Consider the following 20,538-nt stretch of genomic DNA (forward strand, 5'->3'; position numbering starts at 1 on the left):
ACAGGAGGTGACATCACTGCTCTCCAGATATCATATATATATATTATACAGGAGGTGACATCACTGCTCTACAGATATCATATATATATATATTATACAGGAGGTGACATCACTGCTCTCCAGATATATATATATATATATATATATACAGGAGGTGACATCACTGCTCTCCAGATATCATATATATATTATACAGGAGGTGACATCACTGCTCTCCAGATATCATATATATATATATTATACAGGAGGTGACATCACTGCTCTCCAGATATCACATATATATATTATACAGGAGGTGACATCACTGCTCTCCAGATATCATATATATATATTATACAGGAGGTGACATCACTGCTCTCTAGATATCATATATATATATATTATACAGGAGGTGACATCACTGCTCTCCAGATATCATATATATATATTATACAGGAGGTGACATCACTGCTCTCCAGATATCATATATATATTATACAGGAGGTGACATCACTGCTCTCCAGATATCATATATATATATATATATATATTATACAGGAGGTGACATCACTGCTCTCCAGATATCATATATATATATTATACAGGAGGTGACATCACTGCTCTCCAGATATCATATATATATTATACAGGAGGTGACATCACTGCTCTCCAGATATCATATATATATATTATACAGGAGGTGACATCACTGCTCTCCAGATATAATTTATATATATATTATACAGGAGGGGACATCACTGCTCTCCAGATATCATATATATATATATTATACAGGAGGTGACATCACTGCTCTCCAGATATCATATATATAATACAGGAGGTGACATCACTGCTCTCCAGATATCATATATATATATATTATACAGGAGGTGACATCACTGCTCTCCAGATATCATATATATATTATACAGGAGGTGACATCACTGCTCTCCAGATATCATATATATATTATACAGGAGGTGACATCACTGCTCCCCAGATATCATATATATATATTATACAGGAGGTGACATCACTGCTCTCCAGATATCATATATATATATTATACAGGAGGTGACATCACTGCTCTCCAGATATCATATATATATTATACAGGAGGTGACATCACTGCTCCCCAGATATCATATATATATATATATATATTATACAGGAGATGACATCACTGCTCTCCAGATATCATATATATATTATACAGGAGGTGACATCACTGCTCTCCAGATATCATATATATATATTATACAGGAGGTGACATCACTGCTCTCCAGATATCACATATATATATTATACAGGAGGTGACATCACTGCTCTCCAGATATCACATATATATATTATACAGGAGGTGACATCACTGCTCTCCAGATATCATATATATATATTATACAGGAGGTGACATCACTGCTCTCCAGATATCATATATATATATTATACAGGAGGTGACATCACTGCTCTCCAGATATCATATATATATATTATACAGGAGGTGACATCACTGCTCTCCAGATATCATATATATATTATACAGGAGGTGACATCACTGCTCTCCAGATATCATATATATATATATTATACAGGAGGTGACATCACTGCTCTCCAGATATCATATATATATATATTATACAGGAGGTGACATCACTGCTCTCCAGATATCATATATATATATTATACAGGAGGTGACATCACTGCTCTCCAGATATCATATATATATTATACAGGAGGTGACATCACTGCTCTCCAGATATCATATATATATTATACAGGAGGTGACATCACTGCTCTCCAGATATCATATATATATATATATTATACAGGAGGTGACATCACTGCTCTCCAGATATCATATATATATATTATACAGGAGGTGACATCACTGCTCTCCAGATATCATATATATATATATTATACAGGAGGTGACATCACTGCTCTCCAGATATCATATATGTTATATCGGAGGTTTCTTACCTTACTGGACTGCGGCTTTGGCCGTCGCTCTATGGTCAGGTCGCCCCTCTGCACCGGAGAGGACACCTCGGAGCGGTAGGCCCGGTGGGGGGAGTATGTGTGATAACCAGATATGGAGCCATGAGAAGGTGACATGGGGATGGAGTGCAGAGTCTGGTCAGAGATATGAACCATGGTCTTGGGGCTGGTCAGAGACGAGTGCCTCCGCAGTGTGCTCTGCTTGTTGTAGAATTGTCTCTGCTGCCATTCATAGAGCTGCCACATGGTGTCGTCCCGCACGGACCGCCTCTTCTCCTCCCCCGTAGCGGATACAGGTACCATGGCCCGATCATACAACATGCCTGTAGTGCTGCACACACTGTCTGGGCGCGTCTTGAGATTCCGTGGCAGTGTCCTGTATCCTTCAGGGTAATGTGGCACCATTTGCGCCCGGTAGCTGGGCATATTCCGTGGTAACGTCTGATAGGACAGGACTCTGTGAAGAAGGAAATCCATGAGAACCAAGGAGTCAGCAGTGCCGGTACAAGATGGGCCCCTAACTTACCAGACAGAAGGATCCATAACTCAGACCGAAAAGGCCCCTCACTCACCTGCTAGACAAGAGGGGCCCCTTATTCACCCTGCCAAACCAGAGGGACACCTAACTCACCCCGCAAGATATAAAAGTCAGCTATAACTCCCCCACCAGATCTAAGGGGAGCCCGAACTCCCCAACCAGATCTAAGGGGAGCCCGTACTCCCCCACCAGATCTAAGGGGAGCCCGAACTCCCCCACCAGATCTAAGGGGAGCCCGAACTCCGCCACCAGATCTAAGGGGAGCCCGAACTCCCCCTGCCAGACCAGAAGGGCCCGTAACTCACCCACCAGATCTAAGGGGAGCCCTAACTCCCCCACCAGATCTAAGGGGAGCCCTAACTCCCCCTGCCAGACCAGAAGGGCCCGTAACTCACCCACCAGATCTAAGGGGAGCCCGTACTCCCCCACCAGATCTAAGGGGAGCCCGAACTCCCCCACCAGATCTAAGGGGAGCCCGAACTCCCCCACCAGATCTAAGGGGAGCCCGAACTCACCCACCAGATATAAGGGGAGCCCTAACTCCCACTGCCAGACCAGAAGGGTCCGTAACTCACCCGCCGGTCTCTTCCTCCGGGCTCTTCTCTCTCTGGGTGCGGATCCACTGCTCCAGTTGCAGCATGGAGTTGGTTCTCTGTATGACCCGGTCGGCCTCACACTGCGCTGACACAAAGTTACGATGGATAGTCCTGGAGTCGGTCTCTGAGGGGTGAACCTGCCCATCGTGGACTCTGCTGTCAGGACCGTTCACGTTGACTGCTCTGTACTTTGCCGTGCTCGCGGCCAGAATGTCATAGTCAGATATGCAGGACTGATGCTTGACACTGCTGATCTTGGTCAGGGGGCGCTCCTGGCCATCCTTCTGGAAGCCATACCTCTCCGCTTCTCGCACTGATTTCTCCTCCCCCCGGCCGAGTGTCATTTCCTTGTTCTTCAGGTTGTTGTTGGTCTCTGGACGGATCAGTAAACGATGGTTCACCATGTGATTTATCTCTTGTGGGGTGGGATGATCCAGTTTGGTGATGCCTGTTCTGGAGAGAGAAGTGTTAATAGGACGATATCCAAACACGAGAAAAACCACAGAGAACCCCTGTCCAGGTGCTCACTGCAGCCTCAGCACACCCCAAGCCACAGAGAACCCCCTCCTGATGCTCACTGCAGCCTCAGCACATCCCAAAAAACAGAACCCTATTCAGGTGCTCACTGCAGCCTCCACACATCCCAAGCCACAGAGAACCCCCTCCAGATGCTCACTGCAGCCTCAGCACATCCCAAGCCACAGAAAACCCCCTCCAGATGCTCACTGCAGCCTCAGCACATCCCAAAAAACAGAGAACCCCATCCAGGTGCTCACTGCAGCCTTAGCACATCTCAAAGAGCAGAGAACCCCGTCCACACGCTCACTGCAGCCTCAGCACATCTCTAAGCACAAAGTACCCCGACCAGATGCTCAATGCAGCCTCAGCACATCCCAAACCACAGAGAACCCCGCCCAGGCACTCACTGCAGCCTCAGCACATCCCAAACAACAGAGGACCTGTCCAGATGCTCACTGAAGCCTCAGCACATGCCAAACCACAGAGAACCCCATTCAGGTGCTCGCTACAGCACATTCTAAACCACAGAGAACCTCGTACAGGCGCTCACGGAAGCCTCAGCACATCCCAAACCACAAAGAACCCTGTCCAGATGCTGACTGCAGCCTCAGCACATCCCAAACCACAGAGAACCCTGTCCAGACACTGACTGAAGCCTCAGCACATCCCAAACCACAGAAGACCTGTTCAGGTGCTCAATGCAACCTCAGCACATGCCAAACCACAGAGAACCCCGTTCAGGTGCTCGCTACAGCACATTCCAAACCACAGAGAACCCCATCCAGGCGCTCTTTGCTGCCTCAGCACATCCCGAAACAAAGCCCCTGACTGAGGAAATACCTGTGGTCACATCCCACAGTAATCTTTGAACTTCCTGATCATCCCAGCACTGACAGCTGTAATCATCCTGCGGCAGAGCCCAAAATTTCCTCCATGTACCAGACATCTCCCTGTAGAAACTGGTGATAATACTACATATCCTCCCATACAGCACAGAGCACCAGGTGATAATACTACAGATCGTCCTATACAGCACAGAGCACCTGGTGATAATACTACACATCCTCCCATACAGCACAGAGTACCTGGTGATAATACTACAGACCGTCCTATACAGCACAGAGCACCAGGTGATAATGTTACAGATCCTCCCATACAGCACAGTACCTGGTGATAATACTACAGATCCTCTCATACAGCACAGTACCTGGCGATAATACTACAGATCCTCTCATACAGCAAAGAGCACCTGGCGCTAATACTACAGATCGTCCTATACAGCACAGAGTATCTGGTGCTAATACTACAGATCCTCCCATACAGCACAGAGCACCTGGTGCTAATACTACAGATCCTCCCATACAGCACAGAGTACCTGGTGATAATACTACAGATCCTCTCATACAGCAAAGAGCACCTGGCGCTAATACTACAGATCGTCCTATACAGCACAGAGTATCTGGTGCTAATACTACAGATCCTCCCATACAGCACAGAGCACCTGGTGCTAATACTACAGATCCTCCCATACAGCACAGAGCACCTGGTGCTAATACTACAGATCGTCCCATACAACACAGAGCACCTGGTGCTAATACTACAGATCGTCCCATACAGCACAGAGCACCTGGTGCTAATACTACAGATCGTCCTTTACAACACAGAGCACCTGGTGCTAATACTACAGATCGTCCTATACAACACAGAGCACCTGGTGCTAATACTACAGATCGTCCTTTACAACACAGAGCACCTGGTGCTAATACTACAGATCGTCCTATACAACACAGAGCACCTGGTGCTAATACTACAGATGCTCCCATACAGCACAGTACCTGGTGATAATACTACAGATCCTCTCATACAGCAAAGAGCACCTGGCGCTAATACTACAGATCGTCCTATACAGCACAGAGTATCTGGTGCTAATACTACAGATCCTCCCATACAGCACAGAGCACCTGGTGCTAATACTACAGATCCTCCCATACAGCACAGAGCACCTGGTGCTAATACTGCAGATCGCCCCATACAACACAGAGCACCTGGTGCTAATACTACAGATCCTCCCATACAGCACAGAGCACCTGGTGCTAATACTACAGATCCTCCCATACAGCACAGAGCACCTGGTGCTAATACTACAGATCGTCCTATACAGCACAGAGCACCTGGTGCTAATACTACAGATCGTCCTATACAGCACAGAGCACCTGGTGCTAATACTACAGATCCTCCCATACAGCACAGAGCACCTGGTGCTAATACTACAGATCCTCCCATACAGCACAGAGCACCTGGTGCTAATACTACAGATCCTCCCATACAGCACAGAGCACCTGGTGCTAATACTACAGATCGTCCCATAAAACACAGAGTATCTGGTGCTAATACTACAGATCGTCCCATACAACACAGAGCACCTGGTGCTAATACTACAGATCGTCCCATACAGCACAGAGCACCTGGTGCTAATACTACAGATCGTCCCATACAACACAGAGCACCTGGTGCTAATACTGCAGATCGTCCCATACAACACAGAGCACCTGGAGCTAATACTACAGATCCTCCCATACAGCACAGAGCACCTGGTGCTAATATTACAGTTCGTCCCATACAACACAGAGCACCTGGAGCTAATACTACAGATCCTCCCATACAGCACAAAGCACCTGGTGCTAATACTACAGATCGTCCTTTACAACACAGAGCACCTGGTGCTAATACTACAGATCGTCCTATACAACACAGAGCACCTGGTGCTAATACTACAGATGCTCCCATACAGCACAGAGCACCTGGTGCTAATACTACAGACCGTCCTATACAGCACAGAGTACCTGGTGATAATACTACAGACCGTCCTATACAGCACAGAGTACCTGGTGATAATACTACAGACCGTCCTATACAGCACAGAGCACCTGGTGCTAATACTACACATCCGCCCATACAGCACAGAGCACCTGGTGCTAATACTACAGATCCTCCCATACAGCACAGAGCACCTGGTGCTAATACTACAGATCCACAGAGTACCTGGTGATAATACTACAGACCGTCCTATACAGCACAGAGCACCTGGTGCTAATACTACACATCCTCCCATACAGCACAGAGCACCTGGTGCTAATACTACAGATCCTCCCATACAGCACAGAGCACCTGGTGCTAATACTACAGATCGTCCTATACAGCACAGAGTACCTGGTGATAATACTACAGACCGTCCTATACAACACAGAGCACCTGGTGCTAATACTACACATCCTCCCATACAGCACAGAGCACCTGGTGCTAAGACAAACCTAAGTACAAAACCATCACTAATTGTCTACACCCCATGCTGCAGGGAGTCCCCAAACACTAATAGATGGAGTATTCAGCAGAGGACACTTACCTTCTCACAGGCTCAGAGTGCACAAGTGACGCTCCAGTCATCGCCCTCATCCATAACTCCATCTCCTTATTGGTGTCACAGCAGAAGTAATAGGTCCGCATGTTTGGGTGTGCCGCCTGATGGGGACAGGGGGAAGAGTTACATGTCTGGAAGAGAAGGAGAGAGAACTCAATAATCAGGAGGCCTGTATACATGATATAACATATAATAACAGGAGGTCTGTATACATGATATAACATATAATAATCAGGAGGCCTGTATACATGATATAACATATAATAACAGGAGGTCTGTATACATGATATAACATATAATAATCAGGAGGTCTGTATACATGATATAACATATAATAATCAGGAGGTCTGTATACATGATATAACATATAATAAGCAGGAGTCCTGTATACATGATATAACATATAATAATCAGGAGGCCTGTATACATGCTATAACATATAATAATCAGGAGGTCTGTATACATGATATAACATATAATAATCAGGAGGCCTGTATACATGATATAACATATAATAATCAGGAGGCCTGTATACATGATATAACATAATAATAAGGAGTTCTGTATACATGATATAACATATAATAATCAGGAGGCCTGTATACATGATATAACATAATAATCAGGAGGTCTGTATACATGATATAACATATAATAATCAGGAGGTCTGTATACATGATATAACATATAATAATCAGGAGGCCTGTATACATGATATAACATAATAACAGGAGGTCTGTATACATGATATAACATAATAATAAGGAGTTCTGTATACATGATATAACATATAATAATCAGGAGGCCTGTATACATGATATAACATAATAATCAGGAGGTCTGTATACATGATATAACATATAATAATCAGGAGGTCTGTATACATGATATAACATATAATAATCAGGAGGCCTGTATACATGATATAACATATAATAATCAGGAGGCCTGTATACATGCTATAACATATAATAACAGGAGGTCTGTATACATGATATAACATAATAATAAGGAGTTCTGTATACATGATATAACATATAATAATCAGGAGGCCTGTATACATGATATAACATAATAATCAGGAGGTCTGTATACATGATATAACATATAATAATCAGGAGGTCTGTATACATGATATAACATATAATAATCAGGAGGCCTGTATACATGATATAACATATAATAATCAGGAGTCCTGTATACATGATATAACATATAATAACAGGAGGCCTGTATACATGATATAACATATAATAATCAGGAGGCCTGTATACATGATATAACATATGATAACAGGAGGTCTGTATACATGATATAACATATAATAATCAGGAGGCCTGTATACATGATATAACATATAATAACAGGAGGTCTGTATACATGATATAACATATAATAAGCAGGAGTCCTGTATACATGATATAACATATAATAATCAGGAGTCCTGTATACATGATATAACATATAATAATCAGGAGGCCTGTATACATGATATAACATAATAAGCAGGAGTCCTGTATACATGATATAACATATAATAAGCAGGAGTCCTGTATACATGATATAACATAATAATCAGGAGGTCTGTATACACGATATAACATATAATAATCAGGAGGTCTGTATACATGATATAACATATAATAATCAGGAGGCCTGTATACATGATATAACATAATAATCAGGAGGTCTGTATACATGATATAACATATAATAAGCAGGAGTCCTGTATACATGATATAACATATAATAAGCAGGAGTCCTGTATACATGATATAACATATAATAATCAGGAGGTCTGTATACATGATATAACATATAATAATCAGGAGGTCTGTATACATGATATAACATATAATAATCAGGAGGTCTGTATACATGATATAACATATAATAATCAGGAGGTCTGTATACATGATATAACATATAATAAGCAGGAGTTCTGTATACATGATATAACATATAATAATCAGGAGGCCTGTATACATGATATAACATATAATAATCAGGAGGTCTGTATACATGATATAACCTATAATAATCAGGAGGTCTGTATACATGATATAACATAATAATCAGGAGGCCTGTATACACGATATAACATATAATAATCAGGAGGTCTGTATACATGATATAACATAATAATCAGGAGGCCTGTACACATGATATAACATATAATAATCAGGAGGCCTGTACACACGATATAACATATAATAATCAGGAGGCCTGTATACACGATATAACATATAATAATCAGGAGGTCTGTATACATGATATAACATAATAATCAGGAGGCCTGTACACATGATATAACATATAATAATCAGGAGGCCTGTACACACGATATAACATATAATAATCAGGAGGCCTGTATACACGATATAACATATAATAATCAGGAGGCCTGTACACATGATATAACATATAATAATCAGGAGGCCTGTATACACGATATAACATATAATAATCAGGAGGTCTGTATACATGATATAACATAATAATCAGGAGGCCTGTACACATGATATAACATATAATAATCAGGAGGCCTGTACACACGATATAACATATAATAATCAGGAGGTCTGTATACATGATATAACATAATAATCAGGAGGCCTGTACACATGATATAACATATAATAATCAGGAGGCCTGTACACACGATATAACATATAATAATCAGGAGGCCTGTACACACGATATAACATATAATAATCAGGAGGTCTGTATACATGATATAACATAATAATCAGGAGGCCTGTACACATGATATAACATATAATAATCAGGAGGCCTGTACACACGATATAACATATAATAAGCAGGAGTCCTGTATACATGATATAACATAATAAGCAGGAGTCCTGTATACACGATATAATATAATAATCAGGAGGCCTGTATACATGATATAACATATAATAAGCAGGAGTCCTGTATACATGATATAACATATAATAAGCAGGAGTCCTGTATACATGATATAACATAATAAGCAGGAGGTCTGTATACACGATATAACATAATAAGCAGGAGGCCTGTATACACGATATAACATATAATAAGCAGGAGGTCTGTGTACATGATATAACATAATAAGCAGGAGGTCTGTATACATGATATAACATATAATAAGCAGGAGTCCTGTATACATGATATAACATAATAATCAGGAGGCCTGTATACATGATATAACATATAATAAGCAGGAGTCCTGTATACATGATATAACATATAATAAGCAGGAGTCCTGTATACATGATATAACATATAATAATCAGGAGGTCTGTATACATGATATAACATATAATAAGCAGGAGGTCTGTACACATGATATAACATATAATAATCAGGAGGTCTGTATACATGATATAACATATAATAAGCAGGAGTCCTGTATACACGATATAACATATAATAAGCAGGAGTCCTGTATACATGATATAACATATAATAATCAGGAGGTCTGTATACATGATATAACATATAATAAGCAGGAGGTCTGTATACATGATATAACATATAATAATCAGGAGGTCTGTACACATGATATAACATAATAATCAGGAGTCCTGTACACATGATATAACATATAATAAGCAGGAGGTCTGTATACATGATATAACATATAATAATAAGGAGGTCTGTACACATGATATAACATAATAATCAGGAGTCCTGTACACATGATATAACATATAATAATCAGGAGTCCTGTATACATGATATAACATATAATAATCAGGAGGTCTGTATACATGATATAACATATAATAATAAGGAGGTCTGTATACATGATATAACATATAATAATAAGGAGGTCTGTATACATGATATAACATATAATAATCAGGAGGTCTGTACACATGATATAACATATAATAATCAGGAGGTCTGTACACATGATATAACATAATAATCAGGAGTCCTGTATACATGATATAACATATAATAAGCAGGAGGTCTGTACACATGATATAACATATAATAAGCAGGAGGTCTGTACACATGATATAACATATAATAATCAGGAGGTCTGTATACATGATATAACATATAATAATCAGGAGGTCTGTATACATGATATAACATATAATAATCAGGAGTCCTGTATACATGATATAACATATAATAATCAGGAGTCCTGTATACATGATATAACATATAATAATCAGGAGTCCTGTATACATGATATAACATATAATAATCAGGAGTCCTGTATACATGATATAACATATAATAAGCAGGAGTCCTGTATACAGGATATAACATATAATAATCAGGAGGCCTGTACACATGATATAACATATAATAATCAGGAGGTCTGTATACATGATATAACATATAATAATCAGGAGGCCTGTATACATGATATAACATATAATAAGCAGGAGTCCTGTATACATGATAGAACATATAATAATCAGGAGTCCTGTATACATGATATAACATATAATAATCAGGAGGTCTGTATACATGATATAACATATAATAATCAGGAGGCCTGTATACATGATATAACATATAATAATCAGGAGGTCTGTATACATGATATAACATATAATAATCAGGAGTCCTGTATACATGATATAACATATAATAATCAGGAGGCCTGTATACATGATATAACATATAATAAGCAGGAGTCCTGTATACATGATATAACATATAATAAGCAGGAGTCCTGTATACATGATATAACATAATAACAGGAGTCCTGTATACATGATATAACATATAATAATAAGGAGGTCTGTATACATGATATAACATATAATAATCAGGAGGTCTGTATACATGATATAACATATAATAATCAGGAGGTCTGTATACATGATATAACATATAATAATAAGGAGTTCTGTACACATGATATAACATATAATAATCAGGAGGTCTGTATACATGATATAACATAATAATCAGGAGGTCTGTATACATGATATAACATATAATAATCAGGAGTCCTGTATACCTGATATAACATATAATAATCAGGAGTCCTGTATACACGATATAACATATAATAATCAGGAGGCCTGTACACATGATATAACATATAATAATCAGGAGGTCTGTATACATGATATAACATATAATAATCAGGAGTCCTGTATACATGATATAACATATAATAAGCAGGAGTCCTGTATACATGATATAACATAATAAGCAGGAGTTCTGTATACATGATATAACATATAATAATCAGGAGTCCTGTATACATGATATAACATATAATAATCAGGAGTCCTGTATACATGATATAACATAATAAGCAGGAGTCCTGTATACACGATATAACATAATAAGCAGGAGTCCTGTATACACGATATAACATAATAAGCAGGAGTCCTGTATACAGGATATAACATATAATAATCAGGAGGCCTGTATACATGATATAACATATAATAATCAGGAGGTCTGTACACATGATATAACATAATAATCAGGAGTCCTGTATACATGATATAACATATAATAAGCAGGAGGTCTGTACACATGATATAACATATAATAAGCAGGAGGTCTGTACACATGATATAACATATAATAATAAGGAGGTCTGTATACATGATATAACATATAATAATCAGGAGGTCTGTACACATGATATAACATATAATAATCAGGAGGTCTGTATACATGATATAACATATAATAATCAGGAGTCCTGTATACATGATATAACATATAATAATCAGGAGTCCTGTATACATGATATAACATATAATAAGCAGGAGTCCTGTATACAGGATATAACATATAATAATCAGGAGGCCTGTACACATGATATAACATATAATAATCAGGAGGTCTGTATACATGATATAACATATAATAATCAGGAGGCCTGTATACATGATATAACATATAATAAGCAGGACTCCTGTATACATGATAGAACATATAATAATCAGGAGTCCTGTATACATGATATAACATATAATAATCAGGAGGTCTGTATACATGATATAACATATAATAATCAGGAGTCCTGTATACATGATATAACATATAATAAGCAGGAGTCCTGTATACATGATATAACATATAATAATCAGGAGTCCTGTATACATGATATAACATATAATAATCAGGAGGTCTGTATACATGATATAACATATAATAATCAGGAGTCCTGTATACCTGATATAACATATAATAATCAGGAGTCCTGTATACATGATATAACATATAATAAGCAGGAGTCCTGTATACATGATATAACATATAATAATCAGGAGTCCTGTATACATGATATAACATATAATAATCAGGAGGTCTGTATACATGATATAACATATAATAATCAGGAGTCCTGTATACCTGATATAACATATAATAATCAGGAGTCCTGTATACATGATATAACATATAATAAGCAGGAGTCCTGTATACATGATATAACATATAATAATCAGGAGTCCTGTATACATGATATAACATATAATAATCAGGAGTCCTGTATACATGATATAACATAATAATCAGGAGTCCTGTATACATGATATAACATATAATAATCAGGAGTCCTGTATACACGATATAACATATGATAAGCAGGAGTCCTGTATACAGGATATAACATAATAAGCAGGAGTCCTGTATACACGATATAACATAATAAGCAGGAGTCCTGTATACACGATATAACATAATAAGCAGGAGTCCTGTATACAGGATATAACATATAATAATCAGGAGGCCTGTATACATGATATAACATATAATAATCAGGAGGTCTGTATACATGATATAACATAATAATCAGGAGGTCTGTATACATGATATAACATATAATAATCAGGAGTCCTGTATACATGATATAACATATAATAATCAGGAGTCCTGTATACATGATATAACATATAATAATCAGGAGTCCTGTATACATGATATAACATATAATAAGCAGGAGTCCTGTATACATGATAGAACATATAATAATCAGGAGGCCTGTATACATGATATAACATATAATAATCAGGAGGTCTGTATACATGATATAACATATAATAATCAGGAGGTCTGTATACATGATATAACATATAATAATCAGGAGGTCTGTATACATGATATAACATATAATAATCAGGAGTCCTGTATACACGATATAACATAATAATCAGGAGTCCTGTATACATGATATAACATATAATAATCAGGAGTCCTGTATACATGATATAAAATATAATAATCAGGAGTCCTGTATACATGATATAACATATAATAATCAGGAGGCCTGTATACATGATATAACATATAATAAGCAGGAGTCCTGTATACATGATATAACATATAATAAGCAGGAGTCCTGTATACATGATATAACATATAATAATCAGGAGGTCTGTACACATGATATAACATATAATAAGCAGGAGTCCTGTATACATGATATAACATATAATAAGCAGGAGTCCTGTATACATGATATAACATATAATAAGCAGGAGTCCTGTATACATGATATAACATATAATAAGCAGGAGTCCTGTATACATGATATAACATAATAATCAGGAGTCCTGTATACATGATAGAACATATAATAATCAGGAGGCCTGTATACATGATATAACATATAATAATCAGGAGGTCTGTATACATGATATAACATATAATAATCAGGAGGTCTGTATACATGATATAACATAATAATCAGGAGTCCTGTATACATGATATAACATATAATAATCAGGAGGCCTGTATACATGATATAACATATAATAATCAGGAGGCCTGTATACATGATATAACATATAATAATAAGGAGGTCTGTATACATGATATAACATAAGCAGGAGTTCTGTATACATGATATAACATATAATAATAAGGAGGTCTGTATACATGATATAACATAAGCAGGAGTCCTGTATACATGATATAACATATAATAATCAGGAGTCCTGTATACATGATACAACATATAATAATCAGGAGGTCTGTATACATGATATAACATATAATAATCAGGAGTCCTGTATACACGATATAACATATAATATGCAGGAGTCCTGTATACACGATATAACATATAATATGCAGGAGTTCTGTATACATGATATAACATATAATAAGCAGGAGGCCTGTATACATGATATAACATATAATAATCAGGAGGCCTGTATACACGATATAACATATAATAATCAGGAGGTCTGTATACATGATATAACATATAATAAGCAGGAGGCCTGTATACATGATATAACATATAATATGCAGGAGTCCTGTATACACGATATAACATAATAATCAGGAGGCCTGTATACATGATATAACATATAATAATCAGGAGTCCTGTATACACGATATAACATATAATAAGCAGGAGTCCTGTATACATGATATAACATATAATAATCAGGAGGTCTGTATACACGATATAACATATAATAATCAGGAGGTCTGTATACATGATATAACATATAATAATCAGGAGTCCTGTATACATGATATAACATATAATAATCAGGAGTCCTGTATACATGATATAACATATAATAATCAGGAGTCCTGTATACATGATATAACATATAATAATCAGGAGTCCTGTATACATGATATAACATATAATAATCAGGAGTCCTGTATACATGATATAACATATAATAATCAGGAGTCCTGTATACATGATATAACATATAATAATCAGGAGTCCTGTATACATGATATAACATATAATAATCAGGAGTCCTGTATACACGATATAACATATAATAAGCAGGAGTCCTGTATACACGATATAACATATAATAAGCAGGAGTCCTGTATACAGGATATAACATATAATAATCAGGAGTCCTGTATACACGATATAACATATAATAATCAGGAGGTCTGTATACATGATATAACATATAATAATCAGGAGTCCTGTATACACGATATAACATATAATAATCAGGAGTTCTGTATACATGATAAAACATATAATAATCCGGAGTCCTGTATACATGATATAACATATAATAATCAGGAGTCCTGTATACACGATATAACATATAATAAGCAGGAGTCCTGTATACACGATATAACATATAATAAGCAGGAGTCCTGTATACAGGATATAACATATAATAATCAGGAGTCCTGTATACACGATATAACATATAATAATCAGGAGGTCTGTATACATGATATAACATATAATAATCAGGAGGTCTGTATACATGATATAACATATAATAACAGGAGGTCTGTATACATGATATAACATAATAACAGGAGTCCTGTATACATGATATAACATATAATAAGCAGGAGTCCTGTATACATGATAAAACATAATAATCAGGAGGTCTGTATACATGATATAACATAATAATCAGGAGGTCTGTATACATGATATAACATATAATAATCAGGAGTCCTGTATACATGATATAACATATAATAAGCAGGAGTCCTGTATACACGATATAACATATAATAAGCAGGAGTCCTGTATACACGATATAACATATAATAAGCAGGAGTCCTGTATACACGATATAACATATAATAAGCAGGAGTCCTGTATACACGATACGACACAATAAGGAGATCACATCTTACCTATACAGTGCTGAGATCTTCCTCCTCCTCAGATGTCATGTGACTCAGACCCCAAGAAAAGAAAAGAAGACAGTGAGAATGAAGACAAGCACTACAACTCCCAGCATCTGGTACCTATGAGAAGTGACTAAACATCACTCCTAGGAGATGACAGGCGGCCCACCCCAGGGCTGGAGAAGACGCACGCTCACCTTGAAAGCGAAAGCGCGATTAATATGATCCTCCGGAACCACCGGCGAAATCTGAAAGCTGGGGAGTAAGATGCTGCCAAGGACGCCCTCCTCCTTCTCATCTACAGGGAGAAGAGAGACAGTCACCAGCAGCTCCTCAGTGCCCCCTGATCAGTACAGTCACCTCCTCCCCGTGCCCCCTGATCAGTACAGTCACCTCCTCCCCGTGCCCCCTGATCAGTACAGTCACCTCCTCCCCGTGCCCCCTGATCAGTGCAGTCACCTCCTCCCCGTGCCCCCTGATCAGTACAGTCACCTCCTCCCCGTGCCCCCTGATCAGTACAGTCACCTCCTCCCCGTGCCCCCTGATCAGTACAGTCACCTCCTCCCCGTGCCCCCTGATCAGTACAGTCACCTCCTCCCCGTGCCCCCTGATTAGTACAGTCACCTCCTCCCCGTGCCCCCTGATCAGTACAGTCACCTCCTCCCCGTGCCCCCTGATCAGTACAGTCACCTCCTCCCCGTGCCCCCTGATCAGTACAGTCACCTCCTCCCCGTGCCCCCTGATCAGTACAGTCACCTCCTCCCCGTGCCCCCTGATCAGTACAGTCACCTCCTCCCCGTGCCCCCTGATCAGTACAGTCACCTCCTCCCCGTGCCCCCTGATCAGTACAGTCACCTCCTCCCCGTGCCCCCTGATCAGTACAGTCACCTCCTCCCCGTGCCCCCTGATCAGTACAGTCACCTCCTCCCCGTGCCCCCTGATCAGTACAGTCACCTCCTCCCCGTGCCCCCTGATCAGTACAGTCACCTCCTCCCCGTGCCCCCTGATCAGTACAGTCACCTCCTCCCCGTGCCCCCTGATCAGTACAGTCACCTCCTCCCCGTGCCCCCTGATCAGTACAGTCACCTCCTCCCCGTGCCCCCTGATCAGTACAGTCACCTCCTCCCCGTGCCCCCTGATCAGTACAGTCACCTCCTCCCCGTGCCCCCTGATCAGTACAGTCACCTCCTCCCCGTGCCCCCTGATCAGTACTGTCACCTCCTCCCCGTGCCCCCTGATCAGTGCAGTCACCTCCTCCCCGTGCCCCCTGATCAGTACAGTCACCTCCTCCCCGTGCCCCCTCCTCAGTACAGTCACCTCCTCCCCGTGCCCCCTCCTCAGTACAGTCACCTCCTCCCCGTGCCCCCTGATCAGTACAGTCACCTCCTCACCGTGCCCCCTCCTCCTCAGTACAGTCACCTCCTCCCCGTGCCCCCTCCTCAGTACAGTCACCTCCTCCCCGTGCCCCCTGATCAGTAGTCACCTCCTCACCGTGCCCCCTCCTCCTCAGTACAGTCACCTCCTCACCGTGCCCCCTGATCAGTACAGTCACCTCCTCACCGTGCCCCCTCCTCCTCAGTAGTCACCTCCTCACCGTGCCCCCTGATCAGTACAGTCACCTCCTCACCGTGCCCCCTCCTCCTCAGTACAGTCACCTCCTCACCGTGCCCCCTCCTCAGTACAGTCACCTCCTCACCGTGCCCCCTCCTCCTCAGTACAGTCACCTCCTCACCGTTCCCCCTGATCAGTACAGTCACCTCCTCACCGTGCCACCTCCTCCTCAGTACAGTCACCTCCTCACCGTGCCCCCTCCTCCTCAGTACAGTCACCTCCTCACCGTGCCACCTCCTCCTCAGTACAGTCACCTCCTCACCGTGCCACCTCCTCCTCAGTACAGTCACCTCCTCACCGTGCCCCCTCCTCCTCAGTACAGTCACCTCCTCACCGTGCCCCCTGATCAGTACAGTCACCTCCTCACCGTGCCACCTCCTCCTCAGTACAGTCACCTCCTCACCGTGCCACCTCCTCCTCAGTACAGTCACCTCCTCACCGTGCCCCCTCCTCCTCAGTACAGTCACCTCCTCACCGTGCCCCCTCCTCCTCAGTACAGTCGCCTCCTCACCGTGCCACCTCCTCCTCAGTACAGTCACCTCCTCACCGTGCCACCTCCTCCTCAGTACAGTCACCTCCTCACCGTGCCCCCTCCTCCTCAGTACAGTCACCTCCTCACCGTGCCCCCTCCTCAGTACAGTCACCTCCTCACCGTGCCCCCTCCTCCTCAGTACAGTCACCTCCTCACCGTGCCCCCTGATCAGTACAGTCACCTCCTCACCGTGCCACCTCCTCCTCAGTACAGTCACCTCCTCACCGTGCCACCTCCTCCTCAGTACAGTCACCTCCTCACCGTGCCCCCTCCTCCTCAGTACAGTCACCTCCTCACCGTGCCCCCTCCTCCTCAGTACAGTCACCTCCTCACCGTGCCCCCTCCTCCTCAGTACAGTCACCTCCTCACCGTGCCCCCTGATCAGTAGTCACCTCCTCACCGTGCCCCCTGATCAGTACAGTCACCTCCTCACCGTGCCCCCTGATCAGTACAGTCACCTCCTCCCCGTGCCCCCTGATCAGTACAGTCACCTCCTCCCCGTGCCCCCTGATCAGTACAGTCACCTCCTCACCGTGCCCCCTCCTCCTCAGTACAGTCATCTCCTCACCGTGCCCCCTCCTCAGTACAGTCACCTCCTCACCGTGCCCCCTCCTCCTCAGTACAGTCACCTCCTCACCGTGCCCCCTGATCAGTAGTCACCTCCTCACCGTGCCACCTCCTCCTCCTCAGTACAGTCACCTCCTCACCGTGCCACCTCCTCCTCAGTACAGTCACCTCCTCACCGTGCCAGCTCCTCCTCAGTACAGTCACCTCCTCACCGTGCCCCCTCCTCCTCAGTACAGTCGCCTCCTCACCGTGCCACCTCCTCCTCAGTACAGTCGCCTCCTCACCGTGCCCCCTCCTCCTCAGTACAGTCGCCTCCTCACCGTGCCCCCGCTTAGTACAGTCACCTGAGGGCTCTTCTCTATAACTCTCTCAGTAATTCACCAGTACCCCGCTCCATTGCTGCCCCCTCCGCTATCAGTACCCCGGTGCACCCTTACCCCCTACACACAGACCAGTACACAGGGAAGATCTCACCTCTGTAATAGAAGAGACAGAGGTCGGACAGCACAAACCAGCGCTTCTTCCACAACTTCATCCCAGAATTTGCCTGTAATACACAAGATAACATTATATGGGGCAGAGCGCTCAGGGTCAGGTAAAGAGGGGAAAGCTCAGCCCGAATAGGGAACTGTGCTGTGGATTGTCTCTGTGATTGTTCTATCATTCTTATATTCATCAAAAGTAGATGGAAGAGAGGACTAGAAGTCCCAGCACCTCTCATGACTCATATACTGACAGAGCACATAAGCACTCACCTTTTTATACAGCCAGCCGCGCATCATCACAGGGGCGTTTGGGTTCCTTTTTATGGAGTTTGACCTTTTTCCAAAGTTGTGAATCTTCCTGGATGATCGTGAGGGCTAAGAAAGAGAAGATGACAAGTGAGAAGGACACTCACCCTGGGCCAGAAGGCGAGGAGGACACTGACCCTGGGCAGAAGGCGAGAAGGACACTGACCCTGGGCAGAAGGCGAGAAGGACACTGACCCTGGGCAGAAGGCGAGAAGGACACTCGCCCTGGGCAGAAGGCAAGGAGGACACTCGCCCTGGGCCAGAAGGCAAGGAGGACACTCGCCCTGGGCAGAAGGCAAGGAGGACACTCGCCCTGGGCAGAAGGCAAGGAGGACACTCGCCCTGGGCAGAAGGCAAGGAGGACACTCGCCCTGGGCAGAAGGCAAGGAGGACACTCGCCCTGGCCAGAAGGCAAGGAGGACACT

The 20,538-nt window shown here is 41.8% G+C and overlaps 1 protein-coding gene across 1 annotated transcript in view; it reads right to left on the minus strand.

Moving 5' to 3' along the window:
- The window catches only part of PLEKHA5 (pleckstrin homology domain containing A5), a gene marked incomplete at its 3' end in the record, with an annotated part of 118,862 nt that overhangs the window by 54,473 nt on the left and 43,851 nt on the right, over window positions 1-20,538 (minus strand). Inside the window, 6 exon segments of the mRNA XM_056553818.1 lie at window positions 1,960-2,434; window positions 3,091-3,564; window positions 7,034-7,149; window positions 16,810-16,910; window positions 19,797-19,869; window positions 20,078-20,182. Of these exon segments, the coding sequence (XP_056409793.1) occupies window positions 1,960-2,434; window positions 3,091-3,564; window positions 7,034-7,149; window positions 16,810-16,910; window positions 19,797-19,869; window positions 20,078-20,182 (1,344 nt within the window).

Source organism: Hyla sarda, unplaced genomic scaffold (genome assembly GCF_029499605.1).
Source record: "Hyla sarda isolate aHylSar1 unplaced genomic scaffold, aHylSar1.hap1 scaffold_386, whole genome shotgun sequence".
NCBI classification, from domain to species: domain Eukaryota; kingdom Metazoa; phylum Chordata; class Amphibia; order Anura; family Hylidae; genus Hyla; species Hyla sarda.